The following is a 26,575-nucleotide window of genomic DNA, read 5'->3' as shown; positions in this document are numbered from 1 at the left end:
CAACCTGGTTTTATTTTATTTTTGAACTAAACTTTAAAGTTATTCGCTAATTGCTAGTCAAGACAAACATTAATATTTTTATTTGTTTATTCGTATTTAAATGGCGTTGTCTTATTGTATCTTATCTATCACACATATACGTTAAATACATTTACATTCAAAATTTAAGAAGTGTATTTAGAATTTTTAATTATCAATTTACACACCCAGTTAATTAGCATATAATTACAATTTCTTAAATTGTCTGTCATTATATCTGAATATATAGTAGAAAATGTAATTGATTAATTTTAATTTAAAAAATTACCTAATTGAGAGTAATTCAAAAAGTGCAATTAAAAAATAACTAATAAGGCATATGAAAGAAAAATTCGGAGTGATAAATAACGAATTAATTTTGGCCTAAACCAGAAATAAAACAGCCCCATGCTTTTGAATACAAATTTGTAAATAAGGAAGGTGTTAATAACATGCTACATTTCCTCCTAGCATTGTACCGTTTCAAAATATGACCCCCACTAATTGTCACATACGCATCACTCATATACTACTCCTTAATATTTCGTTTGCTCTTCATTGCTTCCACTTGTGGATGATCATCACTACGCTTCCAATTCACAATTCTATAAGAATTAGCAACATCCTTATAAAGAGAAGGAAGTTTATGTGGAAGCAAACACACCCCTTCACTTTGATGTGGTGTATAACCTCTGAGGAGGCTATGATCAGTTCACCAAATGAGTCTTTTGGATTTCATTCTCCATTTTAACGGTTTTTTTGTGTAATGTTTACGTCTCAGATCCAAAATCGTCGTGCATCATTGATGTACCTGTACCAAACCCATTCAAAATAATCTTTCGTATATGGTTGTAGACTATTTGCAACAAGTAATACGCATAAATATAATCAATGAAAATATATGAAAATCTCAGGATACCAAACAAGAAATAAACAATACTTTTATTTTGTAATTTAACAAATATTAGAGTTGAAAATTGCAATGTTTAGAACCATGAAATTACAATGAAAATACAGACCATTAGTATAGTTTTCGAGTTGAGATCCACTTTTTAAAGCTCGCACCTACTTTTGTAATGTACTCAATCCCAGGTTTCAGAATGATTGACAATTTTCTAGAGGCCCTCGGAAATGCCAACAAACAGAAAGTAGCAGTGGCTTGTGCCCATGAGCAATCATCAACAAAGCAAATTGTGATCCTCTCCATCTTTTCAGCAGTAGTTATTATGCACTTAACAAATTCAACTTCAAGTTTTTTACCTGTATAACCCCTTATGCAAATGGTCTTCAATTGGTGATTAATACATTCAAAATGCACCCTTCTCTGCCAAAAGAAATGCTTATGGAATAGCAGCCAATCATCTCCATTATCATTAAACACACTACTGTAGTGATCCATTGACTCATTCCTAACCTGTAGCAGGATAAAACTGTACGTGTCACTAAATATAAAAGGAAAATTACAAGCATTTCACTAAAGTAATCGTAAGTGTACCTTATTGTTTATTTCGAGATTCTGCAAATGAGGGCAAGATCTAAGATAATAAGAGAGAGATATGACATTTCTGACATTGTTCAAATCTAATTCAATGGAGAGAGTAACCAGATTCTCAAATACATTGGCGATGCTTGAACTCTGAGGACTCTGCAAAAAAAAATAAAAAAAATAAACAACTTAAATTGTAGAATATGTCTATAAATAATCAACTTAAAACGGAGGTATGAAGCATATGTCTACACAAACTTCTAAATCAAACAAGTACATCATGAGGTTTAAATTGTAGATAACATAACGTGACACAGTCACAACATCTCAATTGCAAGCAAATGCACACAGGATAAAACTAGACACAACCACGACACAGTCCTAACCAATTAGTGAAGTATAGACTGGTGGAGAATAAATACTCACTTGAATATCACGGCAAGCTTCTAGAAGCTCCATTGAGGTCAAAAGCTTTTTCCCAGATTCAAAATAATAACGCCTTTCAAATTTGAAATCATTGTAACAACGGAGAACCTTAAGTTTTGGAGCCTTTAAATCCAGTCTTTGAGGGTTAGAAACAATGGTATCGAACTCTATGACATCAAGGTTAGCAGCAGAAATCACAATCTCATTCACAGTCATTCTACAAATTTTAAAAAATTTGAGACTTGGACAGTTGATCTTAACCTCTTTTCTGAAACCACAACAGTCAAGAGTTAGATTTTCAAGAGATGAACAGTTGGAGAGAATCCCTTGCAAATCCACTGGCGGCAAATTCACCTTAATAAATGTTAGGGTTTTTAAAGTTTGAGGAACATCAACAGAGGGTGAAGTATTAAGGTAATAATTCTTCAATTGAAGCACCTCAAAACCTGAAAAAATATCGAAAGGCAAATCGAGAATCATTCCATGTTCTTCCAGTCTACGTTGTCCATTTTGTATACGAAATGCATTAAAAGGGGATTCGCGTTCCATGGAAAGCTCTCTCACCCGTTTCTGCTCCAATAGCTTCCTCATCCACCCCACAGCTTCCCCGCTTGCACAGCTCTCATCCATGTGTCGAATCTTGCAACTTGTTAAGGGGCCAGAGTGAGTATCCAAGATTGAATTGATCAGCATGGCTGCTTGGCCAATTGCATCTGCATCTCCTTCTTAGACTTTTCTGGAGAAACTTTATTTTGCATGCAGCAAGCACAAAATATGTTGCTAAAGGATGATACTTGCTTCATTGTTCAGCCAGACACAATCCAGAGGTACAATGACAGAATTGAAATCCACCCATTACCTCAACAGGAGTTATCTTCTGGAGTGCTTAAGAATTTTCTCACATTCTTAGGAAAATCAGCAAGAATCCTTGCATCAAGTAATGGGTTGGTTCTGTGTAGAAGCACAACAAAGAGCCCGGTTGAGTTGTTTATTTGCAATCTTGTATCACAAACGTGGCTTCCCATTCCTACCCCAGCAGGTGTGCATGAAACTCCTGATGCTGATATCAATTTATTTTTTGAGTGCATTAATAAAGATCTTGATTTTGATGACTATAGGATATTCTTGATTGACAAACCCCCTGAATGGTCATCATATCTTGATTTAAAAGTGTATTTTCCAAAGGAAGGTGTATGGCAAGCAATGGAGAGGAGTTTTTTCGTTGGTAGTAGAAGCATGAGACTTGAGATGCCTGTGTATCTTCATAGCTCTCTCCACTTTATATCAAATAGTTTTGATTATATTGACAGGAGAAGTCGTTATTTTAGGCCATATATAATGGCATACAATTTTGAGAGTTGTCAATCAAGAATGTTTAGGCTCCCCAATGATGCAAGAAAAGGTTCTAATCATGAAAGTTGCGATATGGGTATTTTTGAATGGGGGAAGGTGAGAAGTTTGGATCATTCTATTTGTTTGGTGAGATACATGAAATTTGTGTTTACCATATGGGTTTCGGTGGACTACGAGTCAAATTTATGGAGAAAGATTTTGAAAAGAAGGTTGAAAGCTATGGGGTTGAAGGAGGAAGATCCAAGTGTTCAAGGGTTTACAATCATGAATGGTGATTGTTTGATATTTGCCACCAAGAAAAATGTTTATGGATTTGATTTGAGTGGTCAAAATTCTTGGAGATTGAGAGAGATATGCGAGCATGAATGGGAAACCAGAGTTTGTTTCACTTCTTACTCTAACACTCTTCGACCATGTGGAACTGGTGCTTCAACTTTTCCTGATTATGTTATGGCTAGCGCTTATCTCAGTGAAGATAACACTACTTCGGCATTATGCACTTCTGCTTATCCCAGTAAAGCTATGTAAGACTTTTGTCTCGCCTGGAATTGGTGCCCTTTTTAATTTTTTATTCATTTACTGGTGTTTTGTGGAATGAAAACTCTGTTTTGTGTTTTTATGTTGTTAGATTAAGGATTTGTTTTATGATCAAACATCTATCCAATTATGCAATATTTCGTTATTAAGAGATAAGAGATTCATAGAGGAGGATGCAGATGAGATTATTATCCTTTTTAACATAAGACAATGCTTATTTATATTTACTAATCTGCCAATACTTGAAACTTGTATCGGATTACTTGGATTTTATTTTTATTTTATTTTTTTGTTAATAAGATTACTTGGATTTACCAAAGCCTAAATTGTTAATAATTTAGGTGTGGCTCTGCATATTGCAGTCAAACCAGTTAACTGGTTCCCATATGTCAAGTTGAGAATCCAACCTTTTTGTGTCGATGAAAGGTTCTCTGGTGATATTTTTGAGTTGAGAATCCAGTCAAATTTATTTTATTTTATTCTTTTTGTTTGGTAAGCAGCTTTAGCAATTTTCAAAACAAATGAAACTAAAAAACAGAGAGGAACAAATATTAGAGATGGAAAAAAAATCAAGATTTGATCTTATATCTAGTAACAAATATATTCAACCAGCCTTGTTTTGAGTAGATTCGGTTTTATCGATCGTACATCATAGTATTAGCTGTAGGCATATCTTTTTTTTTTTTTTTTTTTTGGTATATAGACATATCTTTATCTATTGTAACTTACTTATGTAACTATGCCTATTTATATGGACGAATTCTGGTAAAAGAAATCACCCTTTTTTATGCCATCGTTTTCTAATAATAAGAAGAGTCTTTTTGCTTTGGAGTTATGGGTCCCCTTCGTATGGGAGATTTGAGTTGTAAAAACAAAAAGAATCCATGAGAGAAAAAAGACCAAGTGTGGTCTTTTCTAAGAGTCAACTACTTTCATTGTCAGCTTGAAGTACATTATTCATATGTGGTGTGTTGTCCTTGATGGAAGCAGATGTTTTTTTTTTTTTTTTTTTTAATACGAAGGAAGCGGATGTTTTGATTAGAATATAAACAGTTGAAGGGTTTAGTCTGGGTACTTTTAAAGATATAAGATGTATGTTATCAAAAAAGAAAGAAAGATATAAGATGTATCCTTTTAACTTTTTACTTTATAATCCATATGGTTATAATATAAAAAAAATATATATATTAATATGACTGAGAAGAGATAAAAAAATAACTTTTCATGTTATATCTATGTACTACCATGAATACATAGAGTAAAAAAATACAACTTATATCCTTTTAAAACACAAATAGTTTTTCCATGATTGAATGTTTAGGTTTAAAGAATGACAATGCATGTAATTTAATAATGAAGTAGGATATTGTTAGTATCAATTAGTATTACTATCAATGTCATTATTAGTTTATTTTACTATTAAAAAAATTATGTTGATCCAATGGTTAAATTTATTTTCACCTTTATATGTTTACGATTCCCTATAGTTAATGTGAAAGAATTAAATATGTGCAATCATAACCATACAAAAATATATTTAAATATAAAATATTAAATATACGGAGGAGAAAGAAAGTTTTAAAAAATAAAATTAAAACCGTTGGATCAACATAATTGATGTAACGGTTAAACAAACTAGTAATAACGTTGATAGTAATATTAATTGAAAGTAATAATAACTTATCTATTTAATAATTATAAAAAAAAAAAAGGATCCATCCGATAGTCATGCCCAACTGGCCATCAAATTCAAAAAGATATGTACTGAACAGAATAAGATAAAATCTACTATTATAGTTTGTCTTACGCTGAGGAAATGCACTAAGAAATATTTTGATATTTTTATTATTAAAATATTTGTCGTTTATTTAATTTTCCATTCTTGTGTATAATTATTCTTAATATTGATCCATTTTCATTAATCTTTATAGTATATATGTAATGTCTTTTTTTAGTTTATATTTTGTTTATCTATTCTTCATCTCCAATGTCATCTTTTTTCTTCACTTCCATCTCACCCTTTAAAAACATGACAATTTCTCCTCAAACATATATGCAGCCTCGTTCCATTCCATCTTTTGACTAACGAAATTAAGGGGGGGTTTTACTATTGCTGCTCTTGTTAATGCCTTTGTGTCTATAATTTTTGAATTTTAAACCTTGTGTTGGAATCATTAATTATTGATACTATAACTTTCCCAAAATTCTTTCAATAAGCTATGCTAAATTGGCAAAGCATATCAAAGATGATTACAATGATTTAGCTCCCCTCCTGACCAGAAAAAATAAAAAAATAAAAATAGTGTGCTTAGACTGCTTATATCTCATTTTTGCATGATGATTTTACTGATTTCTTTCATAAAATATTGAAGGTTGAAAACTTCCTAATTAATACTAATTATATCATTTATTATTTTTATTCAAGGTTAAAAACTTCCAAACTTCAATTTCAATTTCTCAATCAATGTCATTTACTATTTTCTTTTAAGGTGAAAACTTTGAAATTCGAATTTCACAATCAATGCCATTCAAGGTTGAAACTTTGAAAACGTCACAATTAATACTAATTATATCATTTATTATTTTCATTCAAGGTTGAAAACTTCCTAATTAATACTAATTATATCATTTATTATTTTCATTCAAGGTTGAAAACTTCCTAATTAATACTAATGATATATTTATTATTTTCATTTTTGAAAACTTCCTAATTAATTTTGTGCACCTCAATTCACATCGCTTTCATCTCCCAAGGTTATTGTATATGTTGTTGACATGTTTGTGTGTGTTTGAGTCTGTTCAGGAAGAGACAGACGATTGAAATGTGAAACGAGAGTCAGAATTTTGAGACATTGTTCATAGAGATATAAAGGTACTTATTAAAAAAATGCACTTACAAAAAAATATTGTTTTAAGTAAGCATTATTGTAATGCCTCATCCTGATTTTAATTTATAGCTTACGAACATCCACCGTCGGATTTTGAAGGTGCATGGCTAAATGGAAAACTTGATAAGGAAGACTTTGAAGCATCCTCCAGATTTTATTATAGCATCGTCCAGATTTCATAATAATGTTTTGAGATAAATGTATTCTAAGAAGAAATTGTTTCGTTGATTTACGAAGTTAATTTTGTATTGCGTATTGATATGTTAATTTTTTAAGGTTACAATATATATTTATTGTATATCGTTCGCTAATTGTATAAGCCTTTTTAAATACTTTATAGGGACTTTTGTGCATTTAATGTAATGATTAAGGAGATTTGATTTTGATATATTGTTTATTTTGATTATATTTTTTATCAAGTGCATTATAGAAAATTGAAATTAATTTTGTAGAGCGAAATTTTTTTAAAAAATTCTAAAATTTTTTGACGGAATTTATTTATTGTCGAAAACTTTTACATCAGTTTTCGACGGATATTCATTGATTTTCCGTTGCAAATTTTTGATGGAATCCATTTTTCGTCAAAAACCATCCTAACAAATTTCGACGGAATTCCATTGATTTTCCGTTGCAAATTTTTGACGGAATTTGTTTTGCGTCGAAAATTTTCACATCAATTTTCGACGGAATTTCATTGATTTTCTGTGGAAAATTTTCAACGGAATTTGTTTTCCGTCGAAAACCACCACAACAATTTTCGACAGAATTCCTTTGATTTTCCGTCGAAAATTTTCCACGTAAATAAATTCCGTCGAAAATTTTCCACAGAAATAAATTCCGTCGAAAATTTTCCACAGAAATAAATTCCGTCGAAACTTTTTGACGGCATCTGGAATCCCGTCAAAAAATGGGTTATCAACGAAGGAAAATTCGACGCCTTGATCTCCGTCGAAAACTTCATTTTCGACGGAATTTATACCATTTTCGACAGAATTTTTCCGTCAAAAAAATGACTTTTTTAGTAGGATTGGCGACAATAATTATTAGAGAATAATATATCTATAATTTTTTTATAACAATAAGTATAAGGTAACCAAAAATAAAATAAAATTGGTCCTATGTTCAAGTCAAAGGCTCTTGCGTGAGAGAATGCGTTAGAGAATAATATAAACTATTTAAAAGACCATAACCCAATACCTTAAGGCTTTGGGTTGATATAGTTTTTTATAACAATACCAATCATCCTCTTCCCTGTTGAGCCTCCATTGCACACACAAACATAAAAGAAGAGAATAGTGCTCTTAAGGTCATAATATTTGATTCAGATTGAATTTGATGGAATTTAAAATGAGAGGAATGAAGAGTCAAATACTTTGAAAAAAATTTAGATTTCAAAAGATGGGAGAGCAAAACAAGAGGGAAGAAGAGAAAGGCGTTTTGAGTCTTTTGACGTTTAGCGTGGTGGTAGAAAAAGTTATCAATCACTTGTACAAAATCTAGAGAAGGGAAGGGAAGAACTCTTGATGAATATGACACACAATCAAAGCTTCCTCAAAAAATTCAATTTCTCCTCTTGATGAATATGACACACAAGGGAGAAGGGAAGAACTCTTCACATAAGCATTTTCTGCCAAAATTAAGTGATAGAATGGATTCACTAACCTGATTTTACTCATTTTCAAGCTTAACTAGTTCCTACACAGCAATGCAGAATACTCGACAGAAGGCACTGTTCATGACCTAGTCATGATTACAGTCAAAACACTCAAAATCACGTTCTAAATCTAATTATGACATTTAAATTTCGAAATTAAATCTCTAACTAAGATTTATCAGTAGAGGTCATTATAAGAACTGCTTCTTAGAATAAGGGAAGATCGCAAAATCTACAGTAATTTTACTGCTGTAGTGTCTTCTTAGTTAGTTTTCTGCTTGTTTGGGCTTTTGTAACACCCTCCCTTGTACAATGGATTAGAGTTCTTTAATCATATTTTAGAGACTGAAAATCACTTTTACAATGGCAATTAAAACTTATAATTGAAATCGGGTTTGTCACAAAAATAAAATTATACTTTCAAAATTTATCAACTACAGAAAATATAACTTTCCTGGCAGACCTTGCTGTCTTTAAAAATTAGTATAACATTCACTTCAAGGATTCAAAAAAATATTCTTTGTAATCTAGAAACTAGACATCCGGGACTTCTCGTTCATATAAAATAATAGTGATTTGGAGTTCGTTTGCCCCTTGAAACATAACTCGCATAATAAGAGAGAAAGTAGTGGAAATATCTCAAATGTCCTGGCTGGTAAAATTCATAATAAATCGATCTTTCAGAATTTCTTTGCAAGGTTTATATATAATGAAACTAGACACCTGGGGCTACGCGTGCATATAAATTATAAGAAAATCGGAGGTCCGTAGCCCCAGTACGAAAACTTACAAAGTGCTCGCAAAGACTTTTCAAAACTCAGCATTTAGATAACATGTCAAAATCTTTTTCGCAAACGTTTCAACATCTGTTTCCAAAATACTTGCTGGTCATAAAATCGTAATGCAATAATAAAATCATAGTTCACAGTAATAAAAGCTTCTCAAATTTCATACAGTCATCCATAAAATATCACATCAATAGCAGCATGCCCAAACAGTAGAAGCCAACAGCAAATATCCAAGTCCTCAAAAGCTTTTACGTCCTCCTGCCATTTTGTAAAAATAGCAGCCCCAATGGGGTGAGAGAAAATCTCAGTAGTGTGGCAACAAAACCATAATGCAAAAATATTAACCACGCACAAAATCATAAATAGTCACTTCAAACATTTAATCCTTTTAATCATATATCATAACGCGTATATAACGCCCTTTTTCCTTTACGCTCATAGCACCGTCGTGCGCGTAGCATCACAGTGGGTATTCCTAATGGCTCCCATGAAGGTGAATCCCACTGTGGAACCTATGCGGACTGAAGCCAAGTGTCCCCTCTCCTGGTACCAGGCATGCCTATATGATGCATGCTCAGTCACATGTCCTCAATACAAATATATATATTCAAGATGTCATGAATCAAGTATACATGCCATGTTATGCAATCGCACCCAACAAAAAAATGTATTATGATGTAAAATGCATGCATATATCATATCATTCTTTCATATTCTTACCATTGGCTCATCATCATCATAACATCCATAGAACAAATGTGAGCAACACATCACAATTCCATACACTAGCCAATAGTCACATTAGGTAATACCACCTACACATACCTTGGCACTTTACTTTTAAATCAAGCATTCCAAACATCATCGAACAGTCCCATTATCATAGAACTTGAGCACCTAAACAAATACATACATCAAATCAGAATTTATCACGTTTATTTTCTACATATTACACGGTTGTCCCATCCTCCTAATCCTTGATTTGTGATCGGTTTCCAGGTCCACATACTAAGCGAATTTTCTGCCATTAATTTAAAATAATTTGTGTGAAATATTCGTGTAAAATAATTGAATCGGTTCCCACATAGTTACAACAAAGGTTTTCATTAAATACTTTATGTGTAAAACTTAAGTCAGAATCCATAGGTTAAACAACTAAAATTCTGCATACAATCATTGCTGCGAAAATGAAACTTTCTTCTTAAACCTGCCTGACTTACAAAATTTATATAAAATTGGTCTTAACAGTTTACAAAAATTTTTCTTTGTTACGAAGGAAGTGCACATCTGGGGCTACGCATACATATAAAATATAGCTCAATCGGAGTTCCGTAGCCCCGGAAACAGAACTCGCAAAATGCCTAAAATTTCAGCCACTTATATATTTCTCTTTCAGGTAATTGGTGACCGAAACAAAAGGAAGAGAAGAGGCTTAAACTCAAATTTATCATCTCTCAATTTCTAGTTTTCTAACCAAGTTATTATGCTTCAATGTTGGCAGCTTTCTGCCCTTAATTTATTTTCTTAATAGATATCAATTGACAAAACCATAATTTTCGAACAAAACATATTTCCAAGACAAAATTTCCAACAGTTCTCAAACCAGTTCACGTTATCATTTCTAAGGTAGAGTTTTCAACAAGCCATAATCCAATCCAAGTTATTTTATCCCAAAACAGAATTTCAGTCTATTCTTTGAGAATTATGCGCACCTACTTATATACGGATAGCAAATCAGAAATTGTTCCAGGCCAGTTCTATAGTTTTCAGATCACTTCCTTTCTACCAATATTTATAAAAGAGATATACTCCAATTTTCCAAAATCTGTTTTTAGGCATGTATGCACACTAGTTCACGTTTTAAAACAGAATTAATGAAAGGGTTACGAAAATAAATTTTATTTCCTAAGAGCTACTCAAAAGGGCAGAATTTATGTGCACCAAGTTTTACTTCAACAATTTATACGGGGTTATTTCCAAGTTCCTAATTTTTGGTTAAGGTTCACATGCATCCAATCCTAATGCTGCACATAACTATATGGTTAAAGGAGTAAAGATGGCCACAATAATTTATTCTCCTATCATACAAGAGGGCCGAACAATCCAAGAGCAAGGAAGAGTTTAATATTATACTTACTTCTACTTGCAAACACATGAACGACCACAATTTAGTCAATGATCAACCTTTCTCCCTCCCTAGGCTCCACGAAACAGAGTTCATTTGTTCCCTCTTGTGCAATTTATGCGTACAAGGAACAGAAGGCAGTGGGGTATAGACTTCAGCCTGTATGCAGAGGCCCTCCATCAAAGTGAGGATAATACGAAGGAACAAGGGAGTAATTAAATATAATACCTCCGTGCTTAGAAACTGCTTGGACGTTTTGTACATTCTCAAAGAACCCACGACTTGGAAAGAAAAGGGAGGAAGGGGATGTACGCATGGTTTGTCTTAATGCCCCTCCTTGAGGCGTGCAACTAAGAAGGAGAGGTGAGCTGAGCTTTGATCCTAAATCCAAATGACCATCGGTCCTTGTTTGGGTCTTTGCTGTGCGCATGGAAGGAGAGGTATAGGAAGATAACATTGATTAGGAGTCTGAACCCTTGACCAGAAAGGAACTTTAGTTTCCTCCCATTAAGCGTACAGGGACAATGATGAGCTGAAAGGGTAGAGATAGCTTGAGACTCATTAGAAAATAGGCATCCAGATTTCACCACTCATCCACTAGACGTCCGGTGAGGGAAGGTAAGAGGATATGTTTGATTCAATGCAGTGGGGATGAGAGGTCAGCATTTTTATCCAAAAATTACAAGTAAGAGCATAATAATCAGATTTCTTTTTAGTCTCATTGGGTGCTAGAAGATGTGGCTGTCAAAGGCCAATAGGATTTCATGCAATAGGATTACCTTCACCTTATTGGCTGCATGGGGTGGCCAATCGGATTACTTAGGTCTCTAATACTAGTAACTAAATTTTTTTCCTTTCCTTTACTTCTATACTCAACGCATAACAGGGCTAAAAATCTAGCATTATTTTCCTAATAAGTCACTCATCTCATGTAATATATATATATATATATATATATATATATATATATATATATATATATATACATAAATATTAATTACATATAGATACTAATGTATGTAATTTTATATATCCACTAGTTAATAATTAGGGTCCCTACCTATATGGTAATTTAATGCAATACTCTTCCCTTTTAACTAGTATCTTTAATTCTTAAAATTTCTACATAATTATGTATCACTTATAATGGCCATAACAATCATTTTCCTACTTTAAATTAATTCCACTCTAAACTAACTTTAATTCGAGTTCCAAGCATGCTATGCATTCTTAATTATAATTTATAGAAGTTCCTAATTATGCGGGATGTTACAGCTTTAGCCCTCATTTTGTACCAAAAAAGAGAGAGAGAGAGTACACTTCCTATTGATGAAGTTCATGAACCACTGACCTCAATTGTGTAGCCAATATGGATGACAGCAAGATGATAGGATTGAGCAATGTAAAATCACTTCATCATATTAGTGTCTACCAAAAATTGATAGTTAACTAAAGAATCGTTGTTTTAGTAACTTGCTCAAATAATTAAATTAATTTGGCAATGTAACCTGTAATATTTATCATATTCCAATTATTAATTATTAAATTACCTATCTGGTATAAAGAACTTCCATATCTCTTAAGCGAGCTCCTTCTTTACGACCAAATACTATTGGAGATATAAGAATACTTTTTTTTAATCTGTTTCACATGCCTCACATGGAATTAAGTTGCTCAATGTGAATTTTTTTTTTTTTTGAATTGTATGAACATATTTGAGAAGACAAGGAGGTGAGATGAGAAGACAACAAAGGTGAGAAAACATGGAGGTGAGATGAGAAGACAACAAAGGTGAGAAAACATGGAGGTGAGATGATCGACTAACGGAGTTAGGAGAAAATTTAACAGATATGTTTATTTGTTAAAATCACTTGGTGTAAGGTGGTTAATTGCAACAATATAAAGTACAAGGTGATCTTTTGAAACATGACTAAAGTACAAATGGGTAATGTATACTTTTCATTAATCTTTATAGTACATATGTAATGTCTTTTTTTAGTTTATATTTTGTTTATCTGTTATTCATCTTCTTTCTTCACTTCCATCTAACCCTTAAAAAACATGACAATTTCTCCTCAAACATATATGCAGCCTCGTTCCATTCGATCTTTGCTCATCGGCCTTAAAAAAATTGCAATTAGCCAATTTTGCTAAGTCATAAAAAAATAACGTAGATAGCAGATCTGGTCCCAGTTTGTCGTCCTAGCTGGGGATAATAATTGTTAGAGAATAATATGAACCATTAAAAAGACTCTACCCAATATTTTAAGGTTTTGGGTTGAAGTGATTCTTTACGTGGTATCAGAGCTTCAGTAACCATAAGGTAACAAATTTAATCCTCACAACCCCCCATTTATGGAATTAAATAAGTATAAGGTGATAAACCAGAAAAATAATTATTAAGCCTATGCAATATCCACGCTTCAAGCCCAAAGCTCTTGCATGAGAGGATTTGTTAGAGAATAATAAAAGAGTTATATTTATCTCATTTTACATGATATAAACAACTTCCTTACACACACAAAAAAGGATGGGTTCCATCACTTATTTTTCTCTCTCCTCTTACGTGTGGGTCTCACTTGTAATTTTATTTCTACAACATGAAATAACTATTTCCTACAACATAAGAAAAATATTTTTCATTATAAATTTATTAAAAAGACCCTTACTCAACACCTTAAAATTCTAAGTTGAAGTGATTCTTTATAACAGGATCAATCATCCTCTTCTATGCTGAGCCTCCGTTGCACATACAAATATAAAAGAAGAGGATAGTGTTTTTAAGGTCATAATATTTGATTCAGATTGAATTTGATGGAATTTAAAATGAGAGGATTGAAGAGTCAAATACTTCGTTCCAGAACCTTCGAAGAAAATTTCTATTTCAAAAGAGGGGAGAGCAAAACAAGAGGGGAGAGAAAAAGGCGTTTTGAGTCTTTTGTGTAAAATTGAATATCCACACAGATGCAAGAGACAACAACACAGAAGTATCTACAAATAAAACTTTTCTTTTCTGTTCTTGCTTTCTTGCTCTTTTTCTTTTTCTCTTGATCTCTTGATCTATATTTCATACAAACTATCAAAGGCTATTTATAAGCTATAAAACTGACCAACATAACTCCACACATAACACCTTCATTACTTTATATCTGACATAACTGACTCATCAATATTCTAACTGACATAACTGACTCATTTATATTCTAACTGGCATAAGAAACTAAAAAACCAAAACTGCTAAAAAATGGACATTTAAAATTTATCCCAACAAAACTCCCCCATAAATTTTGAATTCTTCTTTCTTTCTTCGCGTTGCTTATACTTTTCTTCAACTTTCTGATCGCGCCTGTTTTCTTCAATCTTGATCACTGACAAAAAACATCTAACACCTTCCAACTTAATTAACTAAAAAAAAATATCTCCCCTGCAATTATTTTTCTGAACATATTTTATTTTATCCGGTGGCTTCTTTAATTTGATATTTTCAGTTTCATTCTGAACATATTTTATTTTATCCGGTGGCTTCTTCAATTTGATATTTTCAGTTTCCTTAGCAGGACTTTCCTTGTTTCCATTCGCTGCATCTTCTTCACCTGCAAGTTTCTCGTCACCCAAATTCTTCTCAGTTTCATTCGCCACTTCATCAGTTGCTTTCATAATTTTATTTCCTCGTCCAATCCCAATTTCTGCAACATTGGTATTGTCAACAAAACCTCTTTTTCTCTTCAAGACCACATCCTTTTCTTCAAATGCACCTTCCATTTTTTCGCCGTTCTCGGCTCCTTCATTGTCGTCTTCCTCGCACCTCCTCAATGGCATCTCGTCACGCCGGGGTCGAAGTCTCTTCCAAAACATGAACTCAGTGATTTAGCCGGGATCTCCCCTATCCCGGTTATCAACATGAGACTCGGATTCGCAGTCTCCTCCAAGCCGGTCTCCATCAAGCATCTCGGATTCCTCGCTTCTCGTTCCTTTGCTGGCTTCTCAAGCTCCTTCGACATCTCGTCTTCTTCCTTATCCTCTCTATCCGTCTTCTGAATTGACTCGCCGCTCTCAGCGTCTTCGATCTCGGCTCCCACAGCCGCAGTCATCGGCTTTTTCTCTGATTCATCTCTCTCACGCTCCAACGCGTCGATCTTCTCCGCGGATACGTTGCCGTTGGCAACCTCAGACTCCGCCATCTCGGTCTCTTCTTCATCATCATCATTGATGATTTCATCTTCTTCTTCATCAATCAGATCAAACTGTCCAGGTAGATATTTCGCTATAAAGGCTATTTGAAAATTCTTCCACATGTTATTAAAATCGCGGCAGTCCCATGTACGGAACCAGTTGATTGCGCTTCCTCTGAATCTACTCAAAGCTTCATGCCATTTGTCCTCTTCAAAGGTTTTTTCTCTTCGAAAATATTCTTCTAGACAGATTAAGAAGACCAATGCTTCATCTTTATCTCCATGAAAGAGTGGCACTTCCATCTCGTTCTTTTCCTCCATAGCCCAAGCTCTGATACCAATTTGTTAGAAATGGTATCCGCACACAGATGCAAGAGACAACCACACAAAAGTATCTACAAATAAAACTTTTCTTTCTATTCTTGCTTTCTTGCTCTTTTTCTTTTTCTCTTGATCTCTTGATCTATATTTCATACAAACTATCAAAGGCTATTTATAAGCTATAAAATTGACCAACATAACTCCACACATAACACCCTCATTACTTTATAACTGACATAACTGACTCATTAATATTCTAACTGACTCATTTATATTCTAACTGACATAAGAAACTGAAAAACCAAAACTGCTAATAAACGGACATTTAAAATTTATCCCAACATTTTGACCTTTAGTGTGGTGGTAGAAAAAGTTATCCAAAATTTTGATGTCATATACCTCAACCCTTAATTTGTTCTATCCTTTGACCATTTCTAATATCAAAGATGGCATAAGGGATTTTGTCTTGTCCGATCCCTCATTTTTTAGCAAATCAAATCTTATATTTGTGTTTTACCGTTTCAAGATTTATTTTAATGATATTGTATGATTATAACGATTTCATCCAATACACAACTAAATCACAATAATAATAATAAGTGGATATGATAATGTCCATAAATACAAAGATAAAACGCAACTATCCAACTAATGATGTCCTGTTCATCTTTTATGATCATGGACATTAGGAGAAAAATAACAAGGTGGCTGGTGCCAAAGTTGAGCTCTATAAACGGGTTCCTTCAAGTAGGAAGTTGGGGCTAAGGCTATATTATGTAACCATAAGCATCCGCACCTACACGAAACAAAAGGAGACATGGATGATATTTGCTGTGTGGATGGGGTGAACATAGGGGGAAACTCCATGATGATAAGCGCTGATAAGCTGTGTGATGATAAACGCTGATAAGCTGTGTGGGTTGTGTAACACCCCGTGTATACCCGGTTTGTTAAAATGTCATCGTATTAAGTCGTGCTTAATTAAAAATGCGGAAATCTTTTTCTTTTCGATTATGATGCCATTATCAATTACCAAGTTGATTACTTAATTCTTTTTCAAAACATTGCTTTTATGTAATTACAAATAAACAGATATCTAAACTGAACAACCTCATAATATAAATAAGTGTGTATCTAGTCATGGATCGACAACACGTAGTCTTGACAACATCCTGATTCATTATACATAAAGAGTCTAAATAAACAAAGCATAAATCAATGTGGCATGGACAATCCCCATACTCACTAAATTAATAAGGCAACAAGCCCAAACAAGTCTCAGCACAAAAAAACATGGTAACAAAATACGCATAATCACTAAACAGGTACATCAGCATAATCAGCAAGCATATCAATCAACTAAGCTTCGGCCTCCTGCCGCTAGAGATCTCAACCTCTGGGTTACCTGAACCTGAAATAAGCGCCCCAAACATGGGGTGAGATCTCTAAACAGAAATCTCAGTAAGGCAAGGGGTCCTCAAGGATTTCTCCACCCCAAGCTCACTTACATGTGCAATATAAGTTCTAAAAGTAGTTTAACAATATAAGTTCCAAATAAGTGCAATGCAGCAGATAATCAAGTCATGGGAGTTAACTATTCTACTGGCCAGAGAAATGCAGGATTTACACACGTCTATTACCCACATTAGTACACGTCTATTACCTTGAAGGCCGTAGCATGTGAGAGGGAAAAACAAAATTTTTCATATGCATAATTACACATGCAATCATTAATCATGCTTTATGGCATGTGATGTTACCTTTGTTTGTGAGTTCAAAACTCCAAGACGATCAGTGTTAGGTTTGAAGGGTTCAAACACTCTAACATTGATCCACACCACCCACGTCAAGATGCAAGAACGCTTCCTTGAAAGCCACCAATTGACCACCATAGAGAGGCTTGCTATGCGCTCAATAAGTGAATAAGGAGGCTAGGTATATGTGTTTAGAAGAGTGAAGCCTCCAGCATGAAAACTTCACAAGAGTGGGAATGGTATATAGAAGAATTGGCTAGGTTCTTTTGAAAAACCTTAAGGAGAAACTCACAAACTAGGCGCACAAGAGAGGGAGAGAATTAGTGTATCAAATCAGAATTTTTACTTTACTTATAATGAAAGTGGCGCACAAGTGAGTGAGACAAAGGTGGAGTTGTTGCAATTCAAAAATCCTAACAACCTCCCCTTTGAATACTCATAAGACTAGGTCTTTATCTAGTCAAAATTCTGAACCAATGGTCATCATATGACCACCAATTTATGCGCCCCTATTCAGCCCAAAAAGGGTCCAGATACATTTGAGATGTTGCATTCAAGTTTGAACCAACTAGCTCACTGATTCTCTCAACAACCAAATCTGATTGGAGCTTATTGGTTTGACAAGATGACAATCATCTCCCACCAAAATGGCGCCCCAAATCAGCCCTTGGAGATCTCCATAGATCTTCTCTTGATACAAGGGATTTGTTCCAACAAGATCTCATCTTATCCTTTTGTTATAAAACAACTTTTCATAGCCAATTCAAATTCGAATTCAAACATTTAAATTCAAACGTTCAAACATTTAAATTCTAAATTCAAATTAAAATTTCAAATTCAAATTCAAATTTCAAATCAAAATTCAAATTTCCAATTTCAAATTCCAAATTCGAATTTCAAAATTCAAATTCAAAATTCAAATTTCAAAATTCAAATTTCAAATTCAAATTTCAAAATTTAACTATTTGATAATTAATTTAACTAATTAAATTAATTAGTAATGTCTTGGACCATCCAAGCCCATTAACAATACCATGTGCCCTCTCCCTCTTAGGTGTGCTTCCAAACTTCATCTTGGGCTAACAACCATTATTAGGCCCAATACCTTTAATGCTATATCATCAAGACATTAAGGTGTTAGTGTGTGACCCATTAGGTCCAACATAGCCACTGACATAAATGGGCTCGGGCCCAACAAGCTCACAACTCATTTAATGACAACACAGAGCACTAGCAATGCTTTGTTGCCCCAGAGCTAGTTAGATTAATGACTTGATCATCCTATTACACATATTTGGTTGCCATATGTATTTCTTTTCGTCTCGGTTACCTTCCCATAAAACCTAGGGTAAGGAAGCGTATCAACCCTTGCGGTTTAGGGTAAGCTTTATTCGAAATAGGGAATCTTCAATTTACTGACTCTAAAGGCAGATCATCTCATGATCTGTTTTACTATGCATAGATTCCCGAGTCCTTGTAAATGTCATCCCGATTTCTTCGGTTTACAGATAACCTAATCTCTCACAGAGATTTGACGAATTCCTTCAGCTTATGACCCTAGCCCTATGCTCTTTCAGAACTAGCCCAACAGTATACCTATGAGTCTCCATGTTTCAGGAAGACGAGGTATACAGTCAAAGCATGCCTTCTAGAACGCAGTCTAGGTAATAACTTCTGGTCTAAGGAAAGACATACCCAAATATAAAGAGACTACTCTAATGATACTCTCTGTACGATTTTCTCATAGAGTCTCTTTTGTGGGTCTGTTCAGTGCGAGCTATACCCTTATAGATCCACCCACGACTTTAGCTAAGACATCTCCATATCTGTAGCTCATGAGGTTTTTACCTTGCATCCGAATACAAGTAGATAAGTCGTGCTAGTCTTACCCGAGATCACTGATCCCCATTCTCAGTGTCTCTAGACTAGGAACATAAAATTAGGAATAAATATCCAGTATCCTTGAATCCTCATGATCGTGATCTCATCACAGATACTCAAGAGATACATATTTTATTCCAAGGGGTTTATCCAGTTACTCATATAAAATATTAAAAGTAATATTGAGACAAAATATGAAACAGGATAAATAGTTCTTTTATTTATTTGCGACAATACAAAGGTCCACATATGTCCTAATCTAATTAGAAGATTGTCTCTAGGACATCCATATACTAACAAGCTCCCACTTGGTCTAGAGCCAATCAGACCTAAGTCGTATACTCAACGCCTCATAATGACTATCATGTTTTCTCTGAGAAACAGCCTTTGTCAGAGAATCGGCTAGGTTATCATCTGTGGGAATATAATCCATCTTTACATCCATCCTATCAATGATTTCTCTAATCAGGTGATATCTGCGGAGCACGTGCTTAGATCTTTGATGAGACCTAGGTTCCTTTGACTGCGCAATGGCTCCAGTGTTGTCGCAAAGCAACTGTATGGGCTCATCCACGCTTGGAACCACTCTAAGTTCAGATATGAACTTCTTGATCCACACGGCCTCCTTAGCTGCTACTAAAGCAGCTATATATTCAACTTCTGTCGTTGAATCTGTTGTTGTCTCCTGCTTGGAACTCTTCCAAGATACTGCCCCACCATTTAAGGTGAATACGAACCCTGACTGTGACTTGCAGTCATCTTTATCACTCTGAAAGCTGGCATCAGTGAACCCTTTCACTGTTAGCTCATCAACCCCACCATAGACCAGAAACGCATCCTTAGTTCTTCTTAAGTATTTAAGGATGGTCTTGACTGCTGTCCAGTGACCCTCTCCAGGGTCTGACTGGTATCTGCTCGTAATGCTCAAAGCATATGAGACATCTGGTCTCGTACATATCATGGCATACATGATGGATCCAATAGCCGAAGCGTATGGAATTCCACTCATACGATCCTTCTCAGGCTGTGACTTAGGACACATAGCCTTTGAAAGATGTACCCCATGACTGACGGGAAGAAAACCCCTTTCCGACCCTTCCATGCTAAACCTCTTTAGCATCTTGTCAACATACGTGGATTGAGATAAACCCAGCAGCCTCTTGAATCTATCTCTATAGATATTTATACCAAGTATAAAGGCCGCTTCTCCCAAATCCTTCATGGTGAAGCTTTTTGAAAGCCACTCTTTCGTTATTTGTAATGCGGGGATGTCATTTCATATTAATAGTATGTCATCTATATAAAGTACCAGGAAGACGACATTACTCCCACTAACCTTCTTGTAAACACAAGGTTCATCCTCGTTCTTGATAAAAGCGTTACTCTTAACGACTTCATCAAAACGAATATTCCAACTCCTTGATGCTTCCTTTAGCCCATATATCGACCTTTGAAGTTTGCATACCATATGCTCCTGATCTTTGATTTCAAAGCCCTCAGGTTGTGTCATGTACACTTCCTCCTTCAAGAACCCATTCAAGAAGGCGGTCTTGACATCCATTTGCCAAATTTCATAGTCGTGATATGCCGCTATTGCAAGCATGATCCTAATAGATTTGATCATGGCAACAGGCGAGAAAGTCTCATCATAGTCAACTCCTTGTCTTTGACGATACCCTTTCGCAACCAACCTAGCTTTGTAGGTCTGAACGTTGCCATCTGCATCAGTCTTTCTTTTATAGACCCATTTGTTATCGATAGGAACTATTCCTTGCGGTTTAGGAACCAAGGTCCATACCTTGTTTTGATACATCGAATCCATTTCAGATTCCATGGCTTCAAGCCATCTAGAAGAGTCAACATCCTTGACTGCCTCTTCGTAGTTACTTGGTTCATCATCCTCGACGGTTTGCTGATTCTCAATCACAAACCCATACCTCTCAGGTGGATGGATGACCCTCGTTGACCTACGGAGTTGTGTGTTTACTTCTCCATTGGAGAACGTCGCCTGCGGAGCAGACTCGGGTTCCTCAATCTGTTCATGTGGTTCTTGAACTTCTTCAAGATCAATCTTACTCCCACTGGCTCCTTGAGAGATCAAATCCTTCTAAAGGAACTCAACATTCTTTGACACAAACACCTTGTGTTCATCCATAGAGTAAAAGTAGTATCCCTTAGTACCTTTGGGATACCCCACAAATAGACATTTAGTACTCTTAGCACTAAGCTTGTCTGATGCCAACGCTTTGACATAAGCTGGCGATCCCCATATCCTGAGGTAACTCAGGTTGGGTCTCTTACCATTCCATATCTTATATGGTGTGGTCTGAACAGATTTAGACGGTACCCTATTTAGAAGGTATGCCACTGTGTCTAAGGCATATCCCCAAAACGATTTTGGAAGTTGAGTCTCACTCATCATAGACCTGACCATGTCTAACAAGGTTCTGGTGTGGTGTGTAAGGTGCAGTAAACTGCGAGAGAATTCCATTTTCTCTCAGATAATCCTGAAACTCATGGCTCAGATATTCACCACCACGATCTGATCGTAATGTCTTAATCATCTTGCCACACTGTTTCTCTACTTCATTCCTAAACTCCTTGAACTTTTCAAAGGCTTCAGATTTATATCTCATTAGGTACACGTACCCAAATCTTGATTTTTCATCAGTAAAGGTAATGAAATAGGAGTATCCTCCTCTAGCCTCTATAGACATTGGCCCACAAACATCAGTGTGAATGAGTTCTAATAACTCACTAGCCCTATGACTCTCAAGCCCTTTGGGTTTGTGACAAGTCATTTTCCCAGCTAGACAAGATTCACATTGTCCATAGGATTCCAAATCCATAGAATCTAGGTATCCATTTGCATGCATCCTAGACAATCTTGTTTCGTTTATGTGCCCTAGTCTACAATGTCAAAGATAAGATTGATTATCTATCCTAGGTCGTTTCACAGCTACATTGAGCACTTCAGTTCCCATTTCCAGAACATACAATCCGTTTATTAAAGAAGCAGTACCATAAACAATATCATTCGAAATGATAGAAAATGTACCATTCTTAATACTAAAAGTAAAACCATCTTGTTCTAAACAAGAAATAGAAATAATGTTTCTAGAAATGTTTGGAACATAAACACAATTATTCAAATGCAATAAAAGGCCCGTAGGCAAAATAAGGTCGGCATCTCCAACAGAATGAGCAGCAACCCTTGCTCCATTGCCAACGCGGAGGTCCACCTCGTTTCTCTCCAATCTCCTTGGGCTCCTAAGCACCTGCAACATATTGCAGATATGAGAACCACAACCGGTATCCAATACACATGAGGTAGGATTAACACAAGAATAATTTATCTCAATCATGAAAGTACCTGAGGTAGAAGCATCACCATGCTTCTTGTCCTTCACACTTTTCAGGTAGTCTGGACAATTCCTCTTCCAATGGCCTTTCTTGCCACAATGGAAGCACTCAGCATCGCTTTTGTCCTTGGATGCACTCTTACCCTTCTTTTTGCCTTTCTTCTTCTTGGGTTTTCCTTTGGGTTTAAGGGAGTCTTCTTTCGCAGGCTCCTTGCCCTTACCCTTTGCCTTGCTAGGCCCACCAATCAGAAGAGCATGTGTCCTATCCTTCTTGATAGACACTTCAGCAGTTGTTAACATGCTTAACAATTCAGGCAAGCTCACAAGCATCCCATGCATGTTGTAATTCATAATGAATTGACTGAAGGAAGGCGGAAGCGAGGTCAGGACAAAGTCATTACTTAGCTCGGCAACCATCATGAAGCCTAGATTTCCTAGCTTCTCCATGAGCCCGTTCATCTTAAGAACATGACTGCTCACAGACATGTTCTCAGACATTCTGCATGAGAACAATTCTCTAGAGGCCTCATACCTCTCATGCCTGCCTTTAATGTCATACAACTCCTTGAGATGTAAGATAATAAAGGGAGCATCCATATGCTCATGCTGCTTTTGCAGTTCAGGAGACATGGATGCCAACATGATGCAGACAGTCAACACATTATCATCCATGTGCTGTTTGTGGGCCTCGAAATCAAATTCTGCGAACCCATATTCCCCTTCCCTAGGAGCTACGGGTAATGCAGCATCTAGGACATAAGCTATTTTTTCGGCCCTAAGAACAATTCTTAAGATCCGATAGCAATCCATAAAGTTTGAACCGGTCAGTTTATTCGTATCGAGTATTGAGCGCAGTGACAGTGGATTAGTCATACTAAAAACTGAAAAAGATGTAAAGATGATTTAATTAATATATTTAGACATGTTGTATAAATAAATTATTAAAGACTTTAAATAATTTGCCCCTCCCACTATTTTATCTAAGTCAATGACCCTTCCCATTTGACTTAGGGTTAATCTACTTTTAGATTTTACCTTAGTGAGATTAAGAGTGCGATTATCTATTTTAACCCCCGTCTGTGACCGCAAGATTAATTTAAATAATGGGTTAATCCTCATCAATAGTATCTCATACCCCCTCTTAACATTAGGTTGACAACTCCTTGTCACTTAGTGGTGCATCTCATGCAACCAACCTAGCATTATTACCCTAAGCACATAAGCCCGGTTGAGCCTGCAACTTATGTCTCAGTTAAGTATTAACCAGCACCCTAAGTGTCTAACACTCTAATACTACTCTTACTCAACGAAACAGTGGGTCCCAACTGAGTTGTGGAGCACCACTATGTAGAGGAGGTTCGAGTAATATTGGTAGTGGGAGATAATCATATGCTTAATAATTTATTCCTTTAAGGGTTCCTTTTATATGGGGTTTATTAGGTCTCATCAAACGCATTTATATTATTATCATGCTAGTCGTTATCCTATGTCAAACATCTATCAGATTACACTAGTTGTAATTGGACATGCATAATAATACATACAAACGCGATTTGTCCAATTCATGCATACTAGTCGTTCAAAACATAAAAGCATACATGCATATAAAACAGTTTTATTTGAGATGGTCATGGTGCTCGTGCATTTGTCCATCTTGCTTCTCAAGCATCGGCTCCTCGTCGTCTATACGCCACTAGCCTCATTTTCTAATTACATATAATTAAAGAAACTCCAAAACATCTTTGGAGGAACAAATAATAAAAATACAAAATACAAAATTCAAATTACAACTCTAATTAAAATAGAGCAAAATTACACATTAATTTAAAATTTGAAATTCGAATTTCGGGCACCATGACCATCCCCTTCCAAATTGCACTTGAAAGTTTAAACAGCTTGCAAGCACATAATATCAAATATTACATAAATATTTCCTCACATATATTTTGATAATTTAACAATTAAAGTATCAAAACAAGAATCAAAATTCAAAAATTTTCCAATTTTCTCCCAATGGTCGAATTTTGCATCTTTATGTATAATTCAAATCTTTGTCAAATCTTTCTCAAAGATCACAAAAATTAAACCATTTATTCAACCATAACTCATCTGGCCGAATCATACATCATCATATACAAAAATTTTATTAAATAAAATCATGGAGAAAATAATGCATTTGAATATTCACATCATGGCAGAATCATATTCCCTTTTCAAAAAAAATGTTTCTTTTGAAAACTTTCACAAAGAATCAAAACAAACAAAACCATGAGGTCATGTAGATATATGAACACCATAATTATATTAAACATGTTCATAAAAAAATCCACCTGCAAAGAATTAATCTTTAACAAAAAGACCATTTGACCGTGAGAAAATTAATTTCACAAACAAAGTATCATCACCCGCCGATGGTAAAGCGACTGGGCTCTGATACCACTTGAAAGTAAAATGGCCTTGAAGGCCGTAGCATGTGAGAGGGAAAAACAAATTTTTTCATATGCGGAATTACACATGCAATCAAGAATCATGCTTTATGGCATGTGATGTTACCTTTGTTTGTGAGTTCAAAACTCCAAGATGATCAGTGTTAGGTTTGGAGGGTTCAAACCCTCTAACGTTGATCCACACCACCCACGTCAAGATGCAAGAACGCTTTCTTGAAAGCCACCAATTGACCACCACAGAGAGGCTTGCTATGCGCTCAATAGGTGAAGAAGGAGGCTAGGTATTGAAAGTTCGAAACTTTAGCACCATCATTGTCGCACAATGATATGCCTACATGAGGGAAAAATAAATTTTTTTCTAAAAGTGGAATGCATAGACAATCTATGCCCTCGTGTGATTTATAAGGAAAACGCTCATTGAAACACGAGAGGATTTAGAATTACCTTATTCCGATCTCTTGTAGGCTTCAAAAGGATGATGCCCTCTAATGATAGTCCACATAGTTATCTCCAATGTCGCAGCAGAGAACTCTTCTCCTTGATCCTCATTTGCCCTTAATTGCTTGCTAGGCGAATGAAGGCTAGAGGATTTACAAGTGTTCGATTAATTTTCTCAAGACTGTGATTGTTGTCTTGAGATTAGGTGTGGGGCGAAAAATGGAGAAGAATAGGTGATGATCTGTTTTCAAAAAAAACACAGAGGAGCTTCTCATGTAGAGAGGGGCGAATTTTTCAGACTCTTGTAGACTTTGAAAAGATGCTTGCTTTCTTATATCTTCACAAGTGATCTTCAAAGATTCTTAATTTAAAAAATCGGAATATTAAATTTAAAAATAAATCTTCAAAGATATTGAAAGATTGAGTAGTTTGAGAGAATATCTCTTCCACCAATTTTTGCTAAAAATTCGAAATCAACATCTCTCCAGAGGCTCCAAAATTTCGAAAAATTCCAAGAGCTGAAAATATGAAATTCAAGTGTTGAAATTTTGAATTAGATTCTAGAAGAACCATCTTCAAAATTTCAAAATTCATCACCATGATATTCTCAATTTTGTAGCTCCAACAGTATTGTTTCAATTCTAAATTCAAACAAAACTGTTCAGAAAATCTATATCCAATCTCCATTAGATATCAATCAACAACCCAATCTCATGAGTTCAAATTTCAAATTCAAATTTTAAACTTTTCAAACTTTAAATTCAAATTTTAAACTTCATTGTTATCCTAGTTCGTAATTGAAATTTTGAATTCAAATTTGAAATTCAAAATTTCAAAATTCAAATTTCAAAATTTAAATTTCGAATTTCGTAATTTAAATTTGAATTCGAATTTCAAAATTCAAAATTTCAAAATTCAAAATTCG

The 26,575-nt window shown here is 34.9% G+C and overlaps 2 protein-coding genes across 2 annotated transcripts; one reads left to right on the top strand and one right to left on the bottom strand.

Moving 5' to 3' along the window:
- Positions 1–547: 547 nt before the first annotated feature.
- LOC133303049 (uncharacterized) lies at positions 548–2,560 on the bottom strand. The gene is made up of 4 exons (XM_061502892.1): positions 1,931–2,560; positions 1,514–1,663; positions 1,088–1,432; positions 548–643 (listed from the first exon to the last, which is right to left on the bottom strand). Exons 1-4 carry the CDS (start codon positions 2,558–2,560, stop codon positions 548–550), a joined length of 1,221 nt encoding a protein of 406 aa, XP_061358876.1.
- A 144-nt stretch (positions 2,561–2,704) lies between these two features.
- On the top strand, positions 2,705–3,811 carry LOC133303048 (uncharacterized). The gene has a single exon (XM_061502891.1). The coding sequence runs from the start codon at positions 2,705–2,707 to the stop codon at positions 3,809–3,811; it is 1,107 nt and encodes a 368-aa protein (XP_061358875.1).
- The last annotated feature ends 22,764 nt before the right edge of the window (positions 3,812–26,575 follow it).

The sequence above is a fragment of the Gastrolobium bilobum genome, unplaced genomic scaffold (genome assembly GCF_033153095.1).
Source record: "Gastrolobium bilobum isolate Gb01-03AN ecotype WA unplaced genomic scaffold, APGP_CSIRO_Gbil_v1 utg3880, whole genome shotgun sequence".
Classification (NCBI taxonomy): Eukaryota; Viridiplantae; Streptophyta; class Magnoliopsida; order Fabales; family Fabaceae; genus Gastrolobium; species Gastrolobium bilobum.
Note: the sequence above shows the minus strand (reverse complement) of the source record. Positions and strands in the feature narration are given on the sequence as shown.

Bases quoted from the DNA above. Each gene is read 5' to 3' on its own strand.
- LOC133303049 (XM_061502892.1), bottom strand. From the start codon at position 2,560: ATGGATGAGAGCTGTGCAAGCGGGGAAGCTGTGGGGTGGATGAGGAAG. The intron at 1,433-1,513 runs GTACACTTACGA...ATCCTGCTACAG, and splicing joins ATCTCGAAATAAACAATAAG to GTTAGGAATGAGTCAATGGA. The intron at 644-1,087 runs GTAGGTGCGAGC...TCTCTTTATAAG, and splicing joins GGATTGAGTACATTACAAAA to GATGTTGCTAATTCTTATAG.
- LOC133303048 (XM_061502891.1), top strand. From the start codon at position 2,705: ATGTTGCTAAAGGATGATACTTGCTTCATTGTTCAGCCAGACACAATC.